At 38.8% G+C, this 23965-nt stretch overlaps 1 protein-coding gene across 1 annotated transcript in view; it reads left to right on the forward strand.

The window, feature by feature from the left end:
* Positions 1-23965, forward strand: part of LOC118796783 (ephrin type-B receptor 1) — a 388416-nt gene that overhangs the window by 358700 nt on the left and 5751 nt on the right. Inside the window, exons 14-16 of the mRNA XM_036555886.1 lie at positions 2499-2648; positions 9842-10035; positions 17665-17820. Of these exons, the coding sequence (XP_036411779.1) occupies positions 2499-2648; positions 9842-10035; positions 17665-17820 (500 nt within the window). The remainder of the gene's footprint in view (positions 1-2498; positions 2649-9841; positions 10036-17664; positions 17821-23965) is intronic.

Below are 23965 nucleotides of genomic sequence, written 5' to 3' on the forward strand. Positions count from 1 at the left end.
GGAATGGAGTGATGGAGAGAAGAACGGTGAGACGAGGGTGCTTATGGTTTGAAGAGATAGTGGGATAGCGTCGGCGTTGGACCAGAAACACCTGGGTGTTGGGACTAATTAGCAGCAAGGAGTGTGTGTGTGTGTGTGTGTGTGTGTGTGTGCGCCCCTTTGTTTGTGTTAATGTGCACTGCATTCATACATGAGTAAGATCACTTGACAAACAGGAAGGTGTTTTCTCCAGTGTTTGGATGTGTGTGCTTGTGCATGCATATTCATTTGTACTTGTCTTATAAAGTCTTAAAACAGATTACAGTTTTATAGTAATGAAATATCTGTAAATGTTTTATTTTGTGCCATAAAGGTGTTACGTTTATGGTTGTCCGGGCATGCAGACATATGTGAATGGATCAAGTATCAGCAAAAATAAGCCTGATCCAATTTGGATCCGTTTTATTTTTGCACTCTGTTTACTTCACTGTTGGAGAGGCACCATAAACAAACATTATCCAAATGCTGCAGCAGTGAGGCGCATATTCAGGAGGTAACAAAGTGATCTAAACGTCTACAGTCTGGAGCTGCTTTAAGGTGGAAAATGAGAACTTGTAATATCTGCAATGTCCATGTTTCTACTGTTTGAACTGGCCACCTTTTACCATTTTTCACTTGCAACCGGTTGAAAACGAGACCATCACAGAAACTTCTGCTTCTAATTTTATGTCAGCACTGTAGACACAGCGTGTTCAGAATCGAAAGTTTGTGCGAAGAGACAGCAGCACTGGCATATAGAAGCAGTAAGCCACAAGAGGCCGTATTACAGTGATTTTACCTTAGATGAAGGTTACGCTAAGCACAGGGCAACCTTGTGGTGAAATCACTGAAACACACAGCCTCTAATGGCTAATTGCTTTTATAAATGGTTACAAACAATATAAGATAAGATAATCCTGTATTAGTCCCATACTGGGGAAAAAACAGCAGCAAAGGGGTAGCACTCAAGAAAAGAAGCATCAAGAAGAGAATAACAAACAAGGTATTAGTCTTATTAATTAGTTAATTATGTTAATTACATATTAAAAAATCTGAACAAATCAGTGGGCCAGCTGTGTGTTTATTTTATTTTTACTTAACATTTTGCCATGACCCCAGCTGGTCATTGTATAGACTAAATTAGTTGCAGAAAACTGTTAAACCTCTTTAAATGTCCCCAGTGTGCAGCAGGTTTTTTTAAAACTGCCCATTCGCTTAAACTAGATGATGTCTTTGTTGTTTTTGTGGTGCTGTCCCATAGATCGTTGTTGGAAAGGGGGTGGGAGCACACATTACATTGCAGTGCATACTGGGAACTGTAGTGCAGCTCATGATGAAATGGGCTAATATTAATAGAAAATTAAACTAATTTTGTGGGCCGAATAAGATTGTGCCACGGGCCTTGTGTTTGACACATGGGGTCTGGACAATATATATAATATAAATGATATAATATAAACTTTTATCCTTCACAGAATCACCAATATAACCATTATAAATAAAAAGCCAAAAAAAGGATATTTTACACATAATGCACATGGAATGGAATATTGCATATGGAGTATTGCACATGAAGTGTTGATAGAATATAATATATGGTGTATATATGATATGATACAGGGTGAAATATAGTACATTATAATAAAACACAATGTTCAATAAAAGATCATTTAGATCAAAGACAGTTCCATGAACAGTAGTGTTTGTCGTTTAATAGTGTTGGAGTGATTGAAGGATTTTGGTGCTATTGAAATACCACGGCTTTTGAGCAGCCAGTGAGATCTGACGGGTGATAACCTTTAACGACATTACTCTGAAATTTGTCATGACACGGGGAGGTCTGAGTTTTGATGGGTCTGAGATGTCATCAGTACTAAAGAAGACCACAAAAAGAATTCAGCCCCCCTTAAAGTTTGCTAACATCTTGAACACAAAACGCACTAATGTCATTTGCAGGTGGTTCCCTTTCAGGTTCACTTCAACTTTTAAAAAGGCCTAGGCTGTGTGTGTGTGTGTGTGTGTGTGTGTGTGTATATGTGTTAGGAGTAAAAGAGCTGTTTAAACAGTAATCTCCTCTCAGCAGGTCACTGCTGTGAAATAGAGATACCTGAGTCAGCGTTCTTACAGATTATGCAAATCTGAACTCATTGTTTGCAAATACATATTCTTGTGGCTGATATTAAACTACCTTCCAAAGTTGAAAGATCCATTTGGTGTGCTTGAAAAGCTGGAAATTTCCCTGTGGAAATGCTAAATAAAGGTGTATCCCTTATTTCCCCCATTGTACCTTTGCACAGTTAAAATATAGATGACTTAATGGCCTGTAAACGCACTTGGTTGTCAGCAAAACTCGACTCATCTGAATAACAAAACACTCTTTTCCACTCTTTTCCCTTCTTTCCTTCTTTTATCTTTGTAGTATTTGTCTATTCTTTCCTCTGTTCATTGTCCATCTGTTTTTTTTTCCCCCTCCTTCATAGGGTGGGAAGATCCCAGTGCGGTGGACGTCGCCAGAAGCCATTGCGTACAGGAAGTTCACCTCAGCCAGTGACGTGTGGAGCTATGGCATCGTCATGTGGGAAGTGATGTCGTTTGGAGAGAGGCCGTACTGGGACATGTCCAACCAAGACGTGAGTTAGCCCTGCAGGCAGGGTCTATCTATCTTCTTCCCCCTAACTGGACAATGTCAGAACTGAGCTGCATAGAACTCCTGAATACAAACACAAACACATTGTTCAAAGTGGTCCCTTAACCACTGTTATCTACATTGAAAAAATCTGAAACACTATTAGGACGATATTATAGGGAACAGAGCAGATCTCCCAATTGTCATTCCCTACATTGGAAAGTCAGGAAAACTGTAAAACACTATTTTAGGGAGCTGAGTTGTCCTTGATTACCATTCCTTTTATTGAAAAATGCACAGCACTATATAGAAAATTATTTTAAGGAACATAAGTGATCTCTTAATCATCATTCCCTATATTGGAAAGTCGGGAACACTGTAAAACACTACTATAGGGATTTGGAATGGTCCCTAATCACCCTTTTTATATTGAAAAATCTACAGCATTATATAGAATACTATTGTAGGGAACAGAGGTGGTCTCCTAATCGTGATTCCCTACATTGGAAAGTCAGGAACACTGTAAAACACTATTTTTGGGAGCTGAATTGTCCTTGATTACCATTCCTTATATTGAATAACTCCACAGCACTGTGTAGGACACTATTATAAGGAATATAAGTAATCTCCTAATCGTCATTCCCTACAATGGAAAGTCAGGAACACAAATACTACTCTAGGGAACCGGAATTGTCCCAAACCATCGTTCCTTATATTGAAATTCAACAAATACACTGTAATAGGAAATGGAAACTATTTCCTAATCACTATTCCCTACACTGGAAAATCAATAGCACTATATAGAACACTATTACAGGGAACGTAAATGATATCCCAATCATCCTTCTCTACATTGGAAAGTCGGGAATACTGTAAAACACTATTATAGGGAACTGGAATTGTCCCCAGTCATCAGTCCTTATATTGAAAAATCAACAGCATTATATAGAACACCATTGTAGGGAAGAGAGGTGGTCTCCTAATTGTGATTCCCAAGATTGGAAAGTCAGGAACACTGCTAAACATTATTATCGGGAACCGGAATTGTCCCTAATTGTATTCCTTATATTGAGAAATTTACAGCACTATATAGAACACTATTATAGGGAACATATATGATCTTCTTATCATCATTCTCTACATTGGAAAGTCAGGACCACTGTAAAATACTATTATAGGGAACCGGAATTGTCTCTAATCATCATTCCTTATTTTGAAATTCAACAAAACTATATAGGACACTATTACTATTATGGAAACTGTTCCATAATAGTACTAATTACTGTTTCCTACATTGGAAACTCCATAGCACTATATAGAACACTATTATAGGGAATACAAATTGTCTCCTAAATGTCATTCCCTATATTTGAAAATCAGGACTAAATATCATAGGAAGCAGAATTTGTAACTCATTGGCATTGCGCAATATGAGCTTAGTTTCTGACACAGCCAGAGAAAGAATTCCGCATGAGAACAAGGCTTTATCAGGAAATAGGCTGCAGTTCCTCAAATGCATAAAATGTTTTGCATGTGTGCTGCTGTGGGTTGAAATGTTTAATCATCCTGAAATAGAATAGCTGACTCTAAAAAAAATAATAGCAATAGCAATAATAGCAATAATATTAGTCCAGTTTTATTAGCACAGTATTTTTGTTATGATTCACAAGGGAGCAGTCATGGTGCTGGTCAGTAGGTGTGTGTGTGGGTGTCGGTGTGTGTGTGTGTCAGTTGAAAGCTTTCCAGCTGGAACAGCTAACAGCGGGTAAAGGAGAGCCATCTGTGTCCACTCACAAGTACAGTAGCTCCGCACACGCAGTGCACACACATACACAACCACAAGGTTTCCATCAATATACTAACTACCCAGCAAGATTGATTAATTAGTAAAACAATAACAATTGAAGGTGAGACACTACAGACGAATAGGGTAATTTTTAAAGCAATAGATATTACAGTAAATCTCTTTTATTAAGTATTTTATAAAAGATTTGCAACACAAGAGATGTATAACAAGATATGTAAATGAGATGATATCTACTTAAATATGCACACATTTGCATATTTTTAAATACTACAAATCTGGTCTTTGGGTGATATTAGAATTAAAATGTTTATTTCATTGTGAAGACACTTCAGAGAAAGGATTTTACATAGATTGTTGAAATCTCACTGTTTATGCAAGAAAACACTGTGCACTGTTTATTATAAAACATTTTTTATTATACATTTTTGCATATAATCTGGCCTGAATCCAGCTATAAGCAATCTATTAGGAAATCTTTCTGTTATATTCTTCAGAATGGGGTTAGGAATGAACGTGCATTTCATGAATTTAGGTGTTCTAGAAGAATTGTGAGTCTGAATGTAGAAAAATACTGATATTGAGAAAAACAGTTGTAAGAACGGGGCACTGCATCACTCAGTGAGAGCTCAGGAAACATGCACCGTTTGTGTGAATGTTGTCTTTAGTACAAAGGAAACAGTCAATTTAGGATAGTCTGTTTGGATTTGACAGAAAACAAGCTTTTTATTGGTTGTGCTGTGAGTGGGCAGCAAAAAAGTGTGCATTATAATTGATAACTTTAACTGTTAGTCTAAGTGGAGCCGTAAACTTTTTCTGCTGAGTTTTGATGTTTTTTATGTGTACAGGTAGGAGAAGGCACGTTGTAGTTAAGCCTGTAGTGTCTGGCCTTAAATATAAAATAAATGATAAATAGAAAATGAACAGGATGATAAAAATGTAATATTTTTAGGACAGTCATTTGTAGTGACTATAATAATAAATAATAATCACAATACATTAATTTCAATTTAAAAGAGCTGTTCCATGAATTCGTAAATGAATGGAAGGTCCTCACTGATTAAAGGGGAGTTCTAGCCTAAAACTAGAGTTTAATGTTCCTTGTTGAGTTATGCAGTATCTTGTATAGTGCAGCATTGGATCCCTCAGACTCAGTTTGACAGAAGTTACAAATGTTCTCTCACTACAATACCCAGCATGCTTTACGCAAATGTATCATATAACAATTGGGAAACCCTGTGGTGTCAACCAATCCTGACTACTAGCCTAGCCACTGATCTATAGGCTAATAAATACAGGCTTGCATTAGTGTAACTGCAATGTAAGCTAAACACAGCTAAATTTCATTGAGCGTGGAGTGAAGCCAGGCAACATGCTTCAGTTATCAACATGTTTAAATATCGAGCCAGATTCTCACCAGATACAACTCAACACAGCTCAATATGAGGATTATATTATATTTCTGATTAAATAGAAACATATTAGAACTGAAGAAAGCTTGCGCTCTCTCTCTCTCTCTCTCTCTCTCTCCCCCTGCTTCAGCACATAACAAACAACATGAAGAGTCTAACAGCTGTTTTACTAAAAACAATATTACATTCATGTAACGCATCATAGCTCTGGAACAAGGGACTGTGGGGAATGTAGCAGAGAAAAGGGGTGTATTGATTGTGTTGTGTTCAAGTCTGTGTGTGTGTAAATAATTGGAGAGAGTATTGGGTGGGGTACATGCAATAAACAGGGGTGCATTTGTGTTGATTTATGCTTTTCTTTGTGTCTCGGTGGTGGACAGTGTGTCTGGTGTGTGTGTTTGTGTCTCAGGGGTGTTTAGGTGTGTGTTGGGAGATTGCTTTTGTGTTTTGGGGGGGGTCTTTGTGTGTGTATGTTGTCTCCAGCTGTCCATGGTGTGTTGAGCTCCAGAGAGCTGAGCCAAGCACACAGATGTTACCATCTCGGAGCCAGACGACACACCACAACCAGACCTGCCTCACACAAAGGAGCAGGAAATACTCACTTACACTGACAGACACAGTACTGTGTAAAACTCAGAGACCACCCCATTGTTATTTATTTATTTTTCAGTGTCAGAACAAAACCAGAAAACTCATTTATCACATTTTTCAGTGTTTAGTGTGTCCACTCTGTACCTTTTTTACAGCTTTCATTCTGTTCAGGAGTCTCACTTTCAGTTTTTTTAAAGAAAGATATTTTTATACACCTCCAAAGTTCAGTCTTGGACGTTGGTTGTATTTTCTTCTTCTAACATTCCAAATTATCCCAAATATATTTACCGATGTTCCACCCAATGACAGCTGGGATAGGCTCCAGCACCCCACCGCGACCCAGAAGGATAAGCGGTTTAGATGATGTATGTATGTATGTATTTAACGATGTTGGTGTCCGGACTCCAGCACTAAGTATGAGATCAAATCTCTCAGTATTTAATTTGTCAACTCTTTGCTTGTGTACATCTACTGCCCTTTTAACTCTTCCAACCTTTCTATCTTAAAACCAACCAGTTACAGCTGGAGTACATGAGTTCAAGAACATTTAAAAAATCAAGTTCAAAAAATGATTAAAAGCTACAGAGAAAATGAGACTCCTAACAATGCGCAAGACCTGGTAGACAGCAAAGCTGTTCCCATCAGATAAACAGCACTTAAAGCCCATGTGTCAAACACAAGGCCTGTGGCTCAATCCTATTTGACCTGCAAAATTACACACAAAAGTATTTCAGTCTTCTGTTAATATTATCCCATTTCACAATACACTGTACTACAGTCCCCAGCATGCACTGCAATGTAATGTGACTCTCCTACCCCAACAACAATGTATGGGACAGCGGTTACACCTTAATTCTACACAATTCCACACCAGTCGTATCACCAAACACACTAGCTGCATTTCAGCTGCAGTTTGACCCTTATAAATGTATACATATAAACACCTAATGGCAGCTCGGCAGCTCAGAAATTGAGCCCAAGTCTTAATGCACTTGCAGCAAAGAAAGGATGCCAGGTGTCTAGTTCAAGCAAATAGACTGATAAATACTGAGCTCCTGTGGACATTTCAATTCTGAATATTTCAAGTAATCATGTAATATTTCAAGGTCTACTACAAGTGGCTCTGTTTCACTTTTGAAGTCTTTGCGTATTTTTAATGAACAACGGCCAGTTGAGGTTATAGCACAACGTTTAATTAAAAATTAAATAAAAACATTTTTTTCTCTCTGGCCCACAGATTTGTTGAGATTTTTTAATATAGCCCTTTTAGTGGGTGAGTTTGAGTCCCCTGACTTAAAGCTTTCATCTTTGCGAGAGAGGAGAAAATTTAGTTTCTGAACATTCTTCCACTGAGAGAAGACAGCTCAACGCTCTGGGTCTGAAAGAATGTGTAGCTGTCAAGAAGCTCTTACTGAAAAAAAGAAATAGACAAAGAAGGAAAAAAGCACTGCAGCTGGACATTTTAGTTGGAGGAAAGTTTTATGGACTGGTGAGTGTAAGTTTGCGATCTGTGGAAGTAACAGAAGGCAGTATGTACACCGCTGAAGCAATGATAGACTCTTTGAACCAGCCAAGCATGGTGAAGGATCAGTGCTAGTGCTACAACATCTGGAGTTAGTAATTTGTTTTTAAATGAAGGCATGAGAAATGCTCATGAGTACAGAATTTTAATACACCATGCAGTACCTTCTGGAAGAAATTCCTTCTACAGCAAGACAGCTCTAAGATACTGCAGAGAAGAGAACATGCATATCAAACAAAGAAGCTACTGGTGTTCTCAGAACAATGGACTGACCACCCCAGAGTCCAGGCAGGCCTCAACATCATTGAATGTGTTTGGATTAATTGGATCGTGAGAAGCAGAAAATGCAACCAAGACTGAACTTTGGAAGTGTGGAAAAATATCCCTACAGATTTCTTAGGAAAACTGATACCAAGTCTGCCAAAAAGAATGGAAGCTGTAATAAAGGCACATTAAATACTGAAAAACTTGATATTTAGTTTATATTTAGTCTTTTTTTTACTAAATATGTTTTGTGCTATTTTTCTGACGCACTGTACTGTAAACATTCCCTCACATATTCAATACAGTGCAGAGCTTCCTCTCAACCGCTCGTCTTGCTGGTTTAAATCACTAGAGTAAGCAATGATGTCTGCCTCGCACACATACACACCACCATCCATCATGTCAGACCGCTGCCGCATACCAGCCATAAAATAAGTGTCTTTTCCAGTGTAAGGGCTTTACACACACTGTTGCACTGAGATGCTGTCTCGTTGTGCCTTTGAGGCATTTCTGTTGACAGCTGACTTCTTGCTCATCACTTTCAGCATGAACACCAACACAACTGGATCCGAGAATTATTCACAGTGATAATATAGCCCTGAATGTGCACATAAATAAGAATGAGATTCATGCTGCTTTCAAGTGGTCTCAGTTTTATTGGAAAATTGGGTTTCCCACCAGGAGGCACCACATGAAACTCTTCAAAGGCAGATGATGAAGTCAGGTACATTTTTCAACGCAATTGGCTGAGGTTTCATCCCTTTACCTTGAAAAGAAGTGAGCAGTCTGTCAGTGGGACGTAATGAGAGAATATGTAATGCGTAATATGTACAGAAGTATCCAGAAACCCTTTTAATTAGTGAATTCAGCTACTTTAAGGTGCTGACACAGGTGTTCAACTGTGCTTGGACGATCTCCGTAAAAAAGCATTGTCTGTAGAATGAGATGATCTGGAGCAGCTGCACATGGGCCTAAGGCAGGGGTCGGCAACGTGATGCTCTGGAGCCGCATGTGGCTCTTTTACTGCCCTGTTGCGGCTCCACAGCAGATTTAGTTTTTTAGGTAAAAATAAAACAATCCCCCTTTGCAGTAAAATAAAGCTCTGCTGGTCGTTCTAAAACAGTTTTAACAATAACTGGTCTGAAACGTTGGAGTTAATGTATAACTGCTAATTCACCCTTTAACCCTGAAGGTTGGCGCGCAGACTGCTGGTCACCATAGCAACGCAGACAACAATCTCACCTGGCTATTAGCTAACGATAAGGCAAAGAGAAAGATTTAAGACAAACATTGATAATTTGGAGATGAATGGACCTATTTGCATTTATAATCACTCCAGCTGGTTTCCTGATACGTTTAATCTGCAACAAGAAACTGTCAAACACTAAAAAGTCATATATACACATATATATATACACACACATATATACAACCACTGGACTGTGTGCGTGTGTGTGTGTGTGTGTGTGATAGTCTCTGTGATGATTTCTAATGCTGTATGTATATCACAGCACTACACAACATAGTGTACCTAAGAACTGCTGATTAAGCGATGTTCTGCCTCCTGTCATGTGTATTCAGTGTGTGTGTGTGTTTCTCTGCAGGTGATTAATGCTATAGAGCAGGACTACAGGCTGCCCGCCCCGATGGACTGCCCCACCGCTCTGCACCAACTGATGCTGGACTGCTGGCAGAAAGACCGCAATGCCCGGCCACGTTTCACTGACATCGTCAACACACTCGACAAACTCATCCGCAACCCAACCAGCCTGAAGGCCATCGCTAGCATCCCGTCCATGTGAGTACACGCACACACACTCTCTCTCTTAACCACTAAAATAACCAGGACCTGCCAATGGGTGCAAGCTCCTGCAGCTTAAGAATAACAGTTTGCATTGTGGTCCATGGAGTTTACTGAATAATAAACCTTATTACAGTAGATAAGCACATCAAGAGTGTGACTGAATAGACCAAGGACAGTCTTCACCACATATATTAGGAGGTACACGCAATTGATGAAGCCAAATTACTTCAGCAGAAGGTGTGAAATCAATCCCCTGTTCATTTTCTATAGACGACAACCAAGAAATGTGTTGGCATGCAGTGGTAGGGTTCGGCTTTAAACACAGTAAAAGCACTGACGGCAGTAAGCATGCCAGAAACACTGTGTGATTCAGTAGTGTATTAGATTAAGTACAAATGCTTTTACTGTTATTTTGGTGGAGTTCCCCTTTAATCCCAGCTCTGCTGATTTAGTGTGATGTGACATCACACTGAAGATGGATATGTACACTCTCAAAAATGATGTGTTAATTAACAACACCCTTTTCGTGTTATCTGTTTTCTTGGTTAAATGTGTTGAATACAAAATATGTTGTTTTTAACATCACTATAAAATGTTAAAGGGAAATTCCACCTATTTTTCAAAATTTTGACACAGTTAAGTCATAAAGATGTAAACAAAGTCATTCAGAATAGGAACCAGAGGTCTGAAGCATATATTTAATGCCTCCTCAAAGCTCCCTTACAGAAAGTTTTGAATATGTATGTCAGAGACATTGTTTTATGATAGTTTTGAAAAGTTTTAGCTTAAAACATAACATTAAAAAGCCATTCTTTAAAACATTCTTTAAAAAAACTTTTTTTTAAAAAAAAAAATGGAGTAACTTGATAAGTTGAAAAAGTGTTTGGGCTGCCTTACAATCATGAGGTAAAAAGGGGAACTCCACCAATTTGTCAAAAATTCTGCATAGATAAATGATTAAGATGTAAACAAAGCCATGTAGAGTGGTTTGGTGTGAAATGCTCCGTTCCAGAGAAACTGACCAAGTCAGAATTGTTCACAGCGGTGGTGATAGGAACCAAATGTCCACCTCTAAAAGCTCCCTCACAGACAGTTAATACATGAAGTGGTTATGAATACACTACCTGATGTCTGAGACATTGTTTTACGACTGTTTTGTGATAAAGTTTTGGCGTAAAATGTATTTGACTCCATTTATTGTGGAGGGATACATGCAGTGTGTTGTGAGGCAAAATAGTCCTCAAAAAACTGCATTATTTCTAGATTTATGACTATTTTACCATCAACATTACATAAAATAACTCACGTGTAGGTTCACTGGCTAATAAAATGGCTATATCTGTGTTGTAGTCATGGTGACTCCTGGTTCCTATCACCACCACTGTTAAGAAGTCAGAGTCTGCAAGTTTCTCTACAATGAGCCATTTCTTGTCAAACTCCTCTGAGTGACTCTACTTACATCTCAAGCACGGAATTATTCAGAAATTTTGAAAAACTGGTGGAATTCTCCTTTAATTGAACTTCGAATGGTAAATTAACAGAACAAGAATCTGTGTTTTATGCAACCTGAAATCCAAACAACTCAAAATCTTAAGGAAACTTTTTAAGCTTTTTAAAACTTGAAAATGACATTTTTTTTCTATAGTGTGGGTTTCATAGTTTCAGAGTTCTGTTATGGGGTATATACTGATGTTTAACTGGTTGATACTCTACAAGACCAGTAAATTAAATTCCCTCCAGGGTTTCTGTTCTGCATATGGATAAGAAAGCACCCGTGGACTGCCACCACTGAACCACAATGCAGTTCAATCACTGGTGCTTTTCAAGTTCAGTAATTTGTAGTGATAGCAACCTGCAGCTTTTGTTGCATAGGCAGACTCGAAGAGGTGAATACAGTCTACAACAGGGAAAGAACTTGTGTGTGTATGATATACGTTCATTATTTACGAGTCAGTTTAGAAGAACGTCAAGGTTATTCCCCTTGGTGAAAGAGCGATTTCCTTTCCTGAGTTAAATGTATCATCATTTTCACTTTCTTTTGATCGATAAAACTGAAGTAAACCTCAGCTTTGGATCATGTAGAATGCCATAGTCTGCTTCAAGGGTGCTGAATTTGACACCACACAGCTTGCGCACAGTGGCGCAACCGTCTAAGCGCTGGTCCTGTCATCAGGAGATCGCGAGTTCGATCCCTGGTCATGCTACAGCCATCCGTAGCCGGGAGTCCAAGACAGCACAATTGGCCTCGCTCTCTCTGGATGGGTAGGATGGCCCCCCTATCACTTAACGCGGTGCTAGTCAGCGCAGGCGTCTGTTAGCTGATGTAACAGATCTGGCGGTTGGCGCTTTCCTCCGAGCGCGTTCAGCTGTCCAATGACGTTGCGTGAGCGGCAGTCTGAAAAGATGCAGTAGCTGGCTTCACAGGTTTCGGAGGAGGCCTGGGCTAGCCTTCACCCTCCTAGTGTCGATAGTATCATGTGATTGGGGGAGTCATAAGTAGTGGGTGGAATTGGAAACGACTAAATTGGGGAGAAAACTGGGTAAAAATCCAAATAAATAAATAAATAAAATGTTTGCTTCATTTCCTCATTATTTACCACCAAAGCTTCAAAAATGTTTATTTCTATCAAAATTGCATGTATTGGTCACACTTTATTTTGATGGTCTCCTATAGATGATCTACAAACACTTAAATTATTAATAAACTTTCTGGTGATAGTTGATTACTAACACCGTTAGGGTTAGGGTTAGGTTTAGGAGCTGGTGTAGGTTTTGTGTTGAAGTTAAGGTTAAACTTCAAATTCATTTGCATTGAATAGATGTTTAGTTGAATATTACTTAAAGACAGACTGAGCATCTAAAAAGTATCCATGGTGAAGCATCAAAATAAAGTGTTACCCATGTATTTTGTCAGGAATGTAGGAATATGCAAAAGGAAATAATGTGGAAATGAAGTGTTTGCATGTAGCCAATAGCTAAGCTAGGCTATAACAAGTCACATTAAGTTAACTTGTATACCATCTGTCAAACAGTTATTAATAGCTGTGCTCAAATTCTGTCTACATAAACTTTACTGGATCATTTACAAGCAGCACTGAATGTTTATACTCATCTGACGGTCCATAAAGAGACTTGCTCATCGTGTTAAATCACTCATAAGTAAGTTTGCTGTTGGAGCCGCGGAGCTCTGGTTTAAAGCTCCCTTCAGGAGAGCTTTAGTAGAAAGAGAACTTTAAACTGGTCTCACCCACAGCACCCACTGGATCACGAGTACAAGCACTACTCAAGCTATATTGTTGTTGTCAGAAGAAAACCTTGTATCTTCAGAATGGTAACTTTACAGGAGAAGCCAAAAACATACTTTACTTTTAATGTAAGTCAATGGAACCAGACTCCAAGTCATTTTGGGTCATTTCTTTTGGTCCATTCATTATAAACTTTACATATAATGTAAACGGCAACAGGTATTTTCAAATTATGTCAAAAACTGAGATACGAGGTTTTGTTCCGACAACAGCGATATACACATTGCACTTTAATCTGAAGTCTGAACTCTCTTCATGTTACTGCTGACTGACTTTGTATTTACTTGTAATGAACATTAGAACAACATTCATAACATTGTTTACTGAACACTCGCTGTATTCGCTGTCTGTTCCCCAGTTCTCTTCTGTATCTCTAGTTTCTTCTGTATTTGTTATTTATTTATTTATTTGTACTTATTGTCTATATTTGTTGTCTGTTATCCCAGCAGTACATGTGCACTCATGTCCTTATCTTAATATTTATGCATCAGAGAATTCTGTTTCGTTATACTCTACCACCCATATTTGTATAATGGGTATCACTTTAAAATAAGACTACCCTTATAAATCGTTCATGAATGGCTTATAATGAGTTTATTAATGGTTATTTATTAGGTCTTAAAGACCTTAAAATCATTAATAAGCATTTACAACGCATAAATAAAAAGGGCAACCGTGACCTGCTGTTTGCCTAACAGTGAACGCTTATTCATTTATACTGTCAAACTTCAGATTTTGATGTTTACTGATCTTACTTTGTCTCCATCAGTCAGCATTAAACCTGTCAGCTTCATCACATATTCATATTCATCAGATATAACAGCGCACGTTTTTATTAATGTGTTATAACTGCGTATTAATGATTAATGAAGTGTTTCTGGCGTAACTACTAACCATTAACAATGGTAAAATAATCAATCTGAAAAAAGTTTTCTTTGGGGACTATTTTGCCTTAGAACACCCTTCATGTACACTGATTAAAATATGTTTTAGATCAAAACTTTATCACAAAACTATCATAACACAGTGTCTGTCAACAAGCAATATATTCATAACTGTTTTGTGAAGCTTTCATTGAGGGAGCTTTTAGAGATGGACGTATGGTTCCTATCACCACCACTGTAAACAATTCTGACACTAAGTTTTTACACCAAATTAAATGCCTTTCTTAGTGTCTTTCTTTACATCATAACTATTTAATTATGCAAAATATTAAAAAAATCGGTGGAGTTCCCCTTTAAGTTAGCAGCCGCGGTGAAAATAAATAAAATGTTAGCAGCCATGCCAACAGATCTGTTGTGTTTAGAGCTTTATTCTTCATTGGAGAATATGAAGTAGGCAGTGTTTAGATTAGCTTATTACAATGTACACAATGGAACGCCATGTATGTTCTGTGCAGCATTAGCAGGAATAACATTATATGACTGGAATTTTACTAATTTGTCCAGTAAACTGAATCATTCCCAGACTGGCAAAGTTCACCAGAGATGCAAATTCAGATGAGTGAATTATGAAGGGTATGAAGTGATGAAGGGTAAAAGATGACCCCTCATTCCTACACCTGCCACCATACACACCTGACAGGCATAGTGTTGCCAGGCAACCCTGCCATCGTTGAGGACACTTTCAGTTGGTGTGAGGTTGACAGAGTCCACTGTAGTTGTTGTATTTCGTAAAAGAGGCTTATTATGTCATTGCAGTGGTCAGACAAATTTGTACTGGGACCATCAACATAAAAGCATGTTTACAGAATACAGATGTCTCTCATAGTGTATGGAAAGTCGGCAGAAAGTGATTTTTCCCAAAAGACAGTAATCTGTACATTGCGTATGTAAGGTATATATATCAAGTCAATAGCATGACACTGAGATTACAAACTGGTAACTTCAAATACTCATCTGACGGTCCATAAAGGGACTTGCTCATCGTGTTAAATCACTCATAAGTAAGTTTGCTGTTGGAGCCGCGGAGCTCTGGTTTAAAGCTGCCTTCAGGAGAGCTTTAGTAGAAAGAGAACTTTAAACTGGTCTCACCCACAGCACCCACCAGATCACAAGTACAAGCACTACTCGAAATATAGCGCTGTTGTCAGAAGAAAACCTTGTATCTCCAAAATGGTAACTTTACAGGAGAAGCAAAAAACATACTTCACTTTTAATGTAAGTCAATATAACCAGACTTTTTTCCAAGTCATTTTGGGTCATTTCTTTTGGTCCATTCATTATAGACTTTACATATAATGTAAACGGCAACAGGTATTTTCAAATTTTGTCAAAAACTGTTAAATCACTCATAAGTAAGTTTGTTGTTGGAGCCACAGAGCTCTGGTTTAAAGCTGCCTTCAGGAGAGCTTTAGAAGAAAGAGAACTTTAAACTGGTCTCACCCACAGCACCCACTGGATCACTGTTGTCCAAAGAAAACCTTGTATCTCCAAAATGTACATTGTATATGTAAGGTGCATATATTAAGTCAATAGCTTGACACTGAGATTAGAGACTGATATTGTGACGCAGCAACAGAATTCAGACGCTGGCGGATGAAAAATGCCAACAGTGTTTTATTATCAGGTGACAAAAGCGTGGTTGAAAAACAAGCGTGTGTCTTGATCAAAAGGCAGAAGAAGATCACCAAAGTGATCATAACACAGGGCAGACAAAAACCAAGGAGAAAGTCAAAATCGTAGTCAAAAAGGCAGGCAGAAAGGTCAAAACACAAATCCAATACAGAATCAGCAGAGGTACAAATGGAGTAGGCAAAAATCAAGGTCAATATGACAAACGTGGGTCGAAAACAAGCACTCATAAACAGATCAGAAAAACGCTCAGTAAGTTCCGGAGAAGCAATACCTCGCAAATACTCTAACTTAAGCCCGGGCTGATATACTATTCTCAGAGAGTCATATGATTCAAAACACAGGTGTTCATAGTCAATATTCAGGTGATTGGGAACGCTGACAGGTGCGTGAGCGATTGTCATGAGTCATGTGATCACCCAAGGGATTATGTGCAATGGAGTCCGCTCTGGACTCCGAGTCCGAGAGAAGTTGCTCATCCACATGATTTCCCAGGTCCTTCTGGGAAACGTAGTCCGAATCCGTCCGAGGTGTGACAGATAACTTCAAATATCTTGTGTTATTGTCAAGTCTTTCACAGTCTTAAACAAGTGCATGATTCGTATAGATGAAAGATTTCATCATTAAAACATCACATTTTGGCTAAAGGTGTGGTTTACATCTGTGGTAGAGAAACCAATAAAAACAACCTATGATATAACTTAATAAAAAAGACTAAATTAAAAAGCAATATACTTGCTTGTTTTTTTCAGTGTGATGCTATTATCCATTGTAGTGCTGTTGCAAAGCCACTTTAATTTTGGATTCACTGAAGCAATATGAGAAATCTTATAAATTGTGAAAGAATATATGTAGTTAGGTGCTTGGATTGCAGGTTTGTCAGTCACAGAAATAGAAAACAGTGTGTCAAGAGAAACAGGGTCTAGCATTGTGTCAGCATATTTCAAATCTAGCAGTATCAGAAAGTAAGAAGAGTGGCAATAAGCAGAATATAGAAGAAGACTAGAAAAATGACCACACAATCCAGTTAACCATTTGATGCAGTGGCATATTAGTGTTTTAGCATTTTTTCCTTCAACTTGAAATCAGAATTGGCCTTTTCATTGTATTAGTTCATGTGCCCTTTTCATATTTGGCATGATTCATCTTACAATTTAAAAGAGAACATTTTTGCTTCACTCATTGATACCATGGCAAGGATGAACACTTTGGGTTTCCTTTTTTTTATTCCCTTTTTTCAAAGAGTACAGTACAGATTTAAAGCTAAAACCACCCCAAACGCATACCTTGAATTGTAAAATAACAGTTTTAATAAAATTCTGTAAATAAATCGTACTGTGACAAGATGCTAGAGGACTACGCTGCTCCTTCGGCACAAACCAGCTCGCCTCTGCCACACAATAGCCACATTTACGTGCAGCTTGATAATCTGCTAATTGTCCGACTAATAGCTCAATTGGAATAGAATATGTCCATGTATACACCTCAATCAGAATAGGCTCTGACATCATTTTAAAGACATAAAACCGAATACTAGTAAGCAAACACTAGCCTGCGAGTTATAGTCTAATATCTGTATCTCATCCAAGCTGGACAGCATGCGAGTTTCTCTATTATTGTAGGGGGGAACACTGTTCCCCCTCCTGCTGGCCCCATCTATCATCTCTAGAAAACACTCAGCTCAGAGACCCTTTAAAGTACTGGAAATATGCTATACGTCTCTCTCTCTTTTCTTTTCTCCGCAGTCCGTCTCAGCCGCTGCTGGACAGGTCCATCCCCGACTTCAACACCTTCAGCTCAGTGGAGGACTGGCTGTCGGCCATTAAAATGTCGCAGTACAGAGACAATTTCCTCAACTCCGGCTTCACTTCGCTCCAGCTGGTCGCTCAAATGACCTCTGAGTGAGTCTGTCACCTTTCTTCAGCATGACATAACACTGACATAAGCATATTACCCATCATATCAGACCAAAAATGTTCAGAAGTGCAGGTTTTAGTGTTATCATTTAATGGAAAGGGTGGTGGAGTTATTTGTTGCTCTGGTTTTCAGGTCAAAAGCTAGCTTTCTCCTGTTCCGTGTGTTCTCACGTTCCACTGGATGAATCATATTGATCAGAAAACATGAGACAGATGGTAATTATTAATAGATAGAGAATGGCTGTGGCTGTGTGGAGGTGTAGGGATTACCCATGCATTTGAGAAGAGCACCATGTGACTTACTGAGAAAGGATTTGAGCAGATTAATTGATTTACATGAGGCAAGCTTTGCTATTTGAAGATGCAACCTTGGAGAGGCCAAGGAGAGCAAAGAATCCCCAGTCAAAGAAGTGAATCGAAAAACATGAATTCCACCGATTTTTCCGAATTCCTGCGTAAATCAATCATGGAGATGTGAACAGTCATTCAGAGTGGTTTAATGTGAAATGGTGCATTATAGAGAACGCAGATTTCTTTTCAATGCTGGTGATCATTGATCAAAGCCAGGGTCATGATGTCTGCAGTGCAAAATATACAGAAAAACTATGTCTTACAAGTTTTATAAATAATGTTACGAATGATAAAATAGTAGTAAATTCAGAATAATGTGTGTAATGTCCTACATATACGCCTCCACTATGAATATATTTTTGAAGATATGATTTAGGCTAAAAGCTTATCTGAAAACCTCATAAAACAATGTCTCAGGCTTCAGGCTATGGAAGTCTGGAGAGGCCATGAGGTAGTTATAATTTTCTGGATTGTTATCTTGAGATAATGACTTAATTATCTCGTGATCTCAAGATAGCAAGAGTTGTTATCTTGAGATCATGAGTTAAATATCTTGCGATCTCAAGATAAGAGTTGTTATTTTGAGATCACGACAATTATCTTGTGATCTCAAGACAAGAAAGTTGTTATCTTGAGATCATGACTTACCTCGTGATCTCAAGTTAACAGGAGTTATCTTGAGATCACGTGTTAATTGTCTTGTGATCTCAAGATATCAAGAGTTGTTATGACTTGTGATCTCAAGATAACAGGAGTTGTTTTCTTGAGATCACAAGTTAATTATCGTGTGATCTCAGGATAACAAAGTTGTTATCCTGAGATCATGCCTTCATTATCTTCTGATCTCAAGATAACAAAGTTGTTATCTTAAGATCACACAATAATGAACTTGTTATCTCAAGATAACAATCCAGAAAATTATAGCAACAGGTCGTGGCCACTCTGGACTTCCGTATCAGGCAGTGTATTTATAATCATTTCATATAATAGCTTTCTGTGAGGGGGCTTTTAGCGGCATAAAGCTCTTCACATGTCTGATTCCTTTTACCAACCCTGTGAACAATTCTGACTTGATAAGTTTCTCTAGAACGATGCATTTCAAAAAAAGTACTCTTAACAACTTAATTATGTAGAAATTTTGGAAAATGGATGGAATTCCCCTTGAACATTCCTGGCTGCACTCTATACAGGTATAATGCAACACATTTTGTGTTACTTTTAACATATTTAACACAACAGATGTTAAAATATATGACACCATGTGTTTGCTGATGTCACATGAAGGTCAGAGGCTGAATGCACTAGGACTGAATCAGTGGACCTGGGCCTAAAGGGGAATTCCACCAAAATAACAGTAATAAAAGCATTTGTACTTGTCCTAATGCACTGTGGAATGGTACAGAGTGTTTCTGGCCTGCTTACTGCTGTCAGTGCTTTTACTGTGTTTAAAGCTGAACCCTATTACTGCATGCCAAAACGTTTCTCAGTTGTCATCTATAGAAAATGAACAGGGGATTGATTTCATACTTCTTGCTGAAGTAATTTGGCTTCATCAGTTGCATTTACTCCCCAGTATGCGTGATAAGGATTGTCCTTGTTGCACTGAGTCACACTCTTGCTCCCAGTGAGGTTCCTAGCTACAGTAGTATCACTGCTAATACAAGCTGACTTACTTTTCCTGGTGTAAACGGACTACAAGCATTCTTTCTTGCCCACAGTTATGCAATCAATATAGAAGCTGATAATGAACCTTTTTTTGATGTGCTTATGAGCAGGAACATTTAGACGTATAAGTTTGGGCTTGAATATATTGAGGAGAAAATGAGATAAAGAAGCTTTACAAACGAAAAAGCTGCAGTAGGCATTGCTGAAGCTGCTGCATTGAATCCTGGAGAATCCAGATAACAGATTGGTGGTGCTAGAGTGGCCATCGTCCATCACCGTCAACCGAAGGAGATTCTGTTTACTGTAACAAATGGCTAGTTTATACTGGGCTACCCTTTTGACCTCGTGAACTGCAAGGCCCGTAAGTGTGCCCACACTGTGTTAACTTACTAGTTTCAATGTAGTTACTGAATAATAGGTGAAGGCGAGACATAAACTAACAGATTCTAGTTTTTGCTAAGTAATTTCACACTTATTTGAGCAAGATTGTGTTTTTAATATGAAGGAATTTATTGTTGTGAAATGTGCTGTGTTATATATTCTGTATTGGGTGTGAATGCGCTGAAGTTGTATTTTAGGCTGCCTATTTTGTGTTTACCCCTACATGGTCATGTTTGTCACACCTGTTGCTTGTCGTGTATAAGCTGGGTCTAGTCTTGGCATCAGTCCACCTATAAAACTGTGTCAGTCCAATGTCTTACGGGCTGGCTGGGTGTCTGGTACCTGTGCGCGCAATGAATAAACTTCACTTCTCCAGACAACAGGCTGGTTCCTCTGGTACAGTAAGGGGGTTTGGATTCTTCAAATACAAGTGATCAGCCTACACATCTCTGCTGCAAATGAAAATATACATTTCGGCTGTATGAAAATGAAAATGTTTGCCCCATAGGCAGTTAATTGTGACAGACTGAGGGTCTAGTTGTAATTCATTCAAAAAGTCTGGTGAAATGACACAAATTCAGTTAATTCAATACAGTTCTGTGTTGTTTGAGCCAAATTAGCTTTCCAGTCCTAATACTTACAAAAACATCTGTCAAAAAATATGATTAGTGAGAAAAGGCTGTGTCAAACACTGCCGGTTCATTAAATGTATTTTTGATGAATCTGTGAACAAAAAGTTTCAAACAAATTAAACATTTTGAACTTATGGGGGGATATGGATGGCTTCAATTGTTTGCTTTGGGAGGCTTACAGTATGTGTCCACATGCAACGTCGCCTCGCCGCACCTTATTCATTTCAGTGGAGAGCTGGAGCTCATTGCGCAGTACATGATGGTTACAGTGAATTCGGCCGCCGGACCACATTTAAGCAGTCAGGCAACAGTGGACTGGTCTTCATCACGAACGATTAAAGAGCGGAAAGTATGGCTCTCTTTCTCTTCTCTCAATCCATGACAGTTTTACATAATAATGAAAATAATCAGATTTTATACCGACTGACAAGATGGGTGAAGATTTGGAGAGAAGATGTTTGATTGGATGAAGTTTACATGGTTCGAGCAATAAGGCAAAATTTAAACCATACAGAGCTCGTAGGTTACTTGCTAAGGAAGCTAGCTAACAGCGTATCAGATTTTTAGTGCCCCATATATGTTAAGTGCGGTTCCTACATTTCCATAACGACATAGAAACGCTCACCAGCGGTGAGCAGAGATATCCAGAAAAAAGTGCAAGTGGACACGTAGCGTTAGTCGTAACACTGGGTTAAAAACACCCACCACCCCCAAAGTGGAGGCTGCACTTTAGGCTGGCTAGCTCCTGCTGTAAGGCAGTTATATTTTCTTACCCCAAGCTCCAAGAGAGTGATCAAAATAAGATGGATAATATTGTGACACATACAGAGTAACTGAAAAACACTTCTCATGAAAAAAAGTCCTTTATCTGGAATAAAAACAGTCTCTGGAGTGAATCTTGAGAAATGTCTGTCTGAACAACACAAGAACGTGACATTCTCAGCATACTCGTTTAAGCTCTAAGATTAATAACTGAACAATGACTGAATAATAGGCCTGCAGTTTGAGAGGTTAACGTACTAGATAATCAAGTGTAGGTGACAAACCTGAGAAGTTTTATCACACTCTCTTTACTGTGAAGGAAAAAAGCTATTCTTTATCAAGCACTTTCGACTGCTAGCGCTGAGCACTTTAGCCTTCGGGTCTCTTGAAATCCTCTTGCTGAAAAAAAAAAACACAAGTTTTGTTCACATCTGAGGCATTTTTATTGCAGCGAGACACCGATGGCACCTGGGGACGTCTCAGACAGGAAAGCAATGAAATGTGTTCCCTTTAGCCTTAACTTTCTCATAATTTGAAGGGAGTGAGAACCACACTATAGTGGCAAAGGTTGATTCCATTATGTATCCAGCTGAATTTACTGGATTTGAGTATGTACTTCATTTCCCATAATGAAATGTACTACATCAGCAGTTTCAGTCCAGAGTAAGTGAATTGAAAGATAGATTTTATTAATGTAGAAATTGTGTGAACATTATAGAAAATTCAGTGCATTGCTGACAGAATTGGACACTCTGGAGTTCTCTGGAGTGATGGAGCTCCATCCTTTGGGATGAGTTGGAGTGATGTAGAACTGATCATCCAACATCACTACTTGACCTCAGTAATGCTCTTGTGTCTGCAATCAAATCCTCACACCAATGTTCCAACATTTAGTGTAAGCCTTCCCACAAGAGTGGTGGCTGTTACTGCAAAAAAAATAAAAAAAGGACAAACTCCCTATTAAGACCCTTTACAGCTTGTTTCCGTTGCATATGTCTACGAACTTTTGGTCATATATAAAAATTTTGAATTTTGGTGAAAATCCCCTTTAATTACTTACAGGAGTGCAGTCCCACGCAGTGCAAACACACACACGGCTTTCATCTGCTCTCATAGTCAGGAGTGGGTGGCCTTATTTCTCTTCCCTCTGATGCTCTCTCATCCCTCTCTCTCTCTCTCTCTCTCTTTCTCTCCCTCTCTCTCTTTGTCTCTGTTTATCCATCTCAGTCCCTCTGTCTCTCTTTATATTGATGTGCAGTTACCATGTCTCTCTCTCTCTTCCTCTCTCATATGCCTTGTGTGATATAACATCACATACTTAGTCAGAACAAAGCCCGTCCCTCTCGCTTTTCAGCTATAATCGTTTGTTTAGTGTTGCGCTCCATTTTTTATGTAAGCGAAAGCCAGGCTGTGATATGGTTATATTCTCTCTGCTCTTAATTCAGTGCCATTTGAATATGTAAAGTTGTTAGCACATGAATAGATCAGCTCCAGGTGGGCTTTTGGAGTGGTACCTCCGTGATAACAGGAGTGGGTCTGATCTGGCTAATGTGTTAGAAACCCTACGGGCTTATTCTGCTGGATAAAAGACTATTCAGAGCAGAGAGTCCACTGGGGGAGTTGTGGTTATGGACAGTTTCAAAAGTGACCCCATCTTTCGCCCAGTGACTCATCAGCTCTGAGGAAATAAAACTTGTTGCTGAAGACTTCAGTTGCTGTCTTAACACAGTCTTAATCTTTTTAGTGCAGTCCATTCTGGAGGCAGCTGCTTAACTAGTCACTGCCTTCAAAGGTGACTCTCTTGTTGGGCAGCATTTTAGAGAAAAGAAACCTTAGTAGGCATCACATTCGGGGCAGTGCTTCAGAGCCATCATGCATCATAAGTTTCACTGCGCTGTACCTGTTTTATCTGTTTACTCGCGGTCACTCACCTCCGACTGTAAAGGTGGATTACCTCAGTGAATAAGGATGGCTCCCAAATCTGCAGCAGCCGTTTTCCTTGCCTTGACGCCGTTGTAGGAATCTGCTGTGTATGAAAAACAGGCTGCTTTAAGGAGTCGAATCTGCCGTTATGTGCTCAACTTGGCGCCCCAGATAAATACAGATAATCGTGACTACTAGTTTGTGAATCATTCACTTCACTCACTGTCCTCCTCCGCTTTATTTCCACCTCAAAGGATAAAACTGCTCATTTCGTACAACATGCACTCAGACAGAAAGGATTTTATGCATTCTCACCTGATTGATGCGCTCCTGCTCTGAAATTTAGCCTTCGACATTCACCTAACATTGATGTGACTGTGAAAAGTGTAGCGGTACTAGACAAACAGAGCAGGCAA

Source organism: Colossoma macropomum, unplaced genomic scaffold, assembly GCF_904425465.1.
Source record: "Colossoma macropomum unplaced genomic scaffold, Colossoma_macropomum, whole genome shotgun sequence".
NCBI classification, from domain to species: Eukaryota; Metazoa; Chordata; class Actinopteri; order Characiformes; family Serrasalmidae; genus Colossoma; species Colossoma macropomum.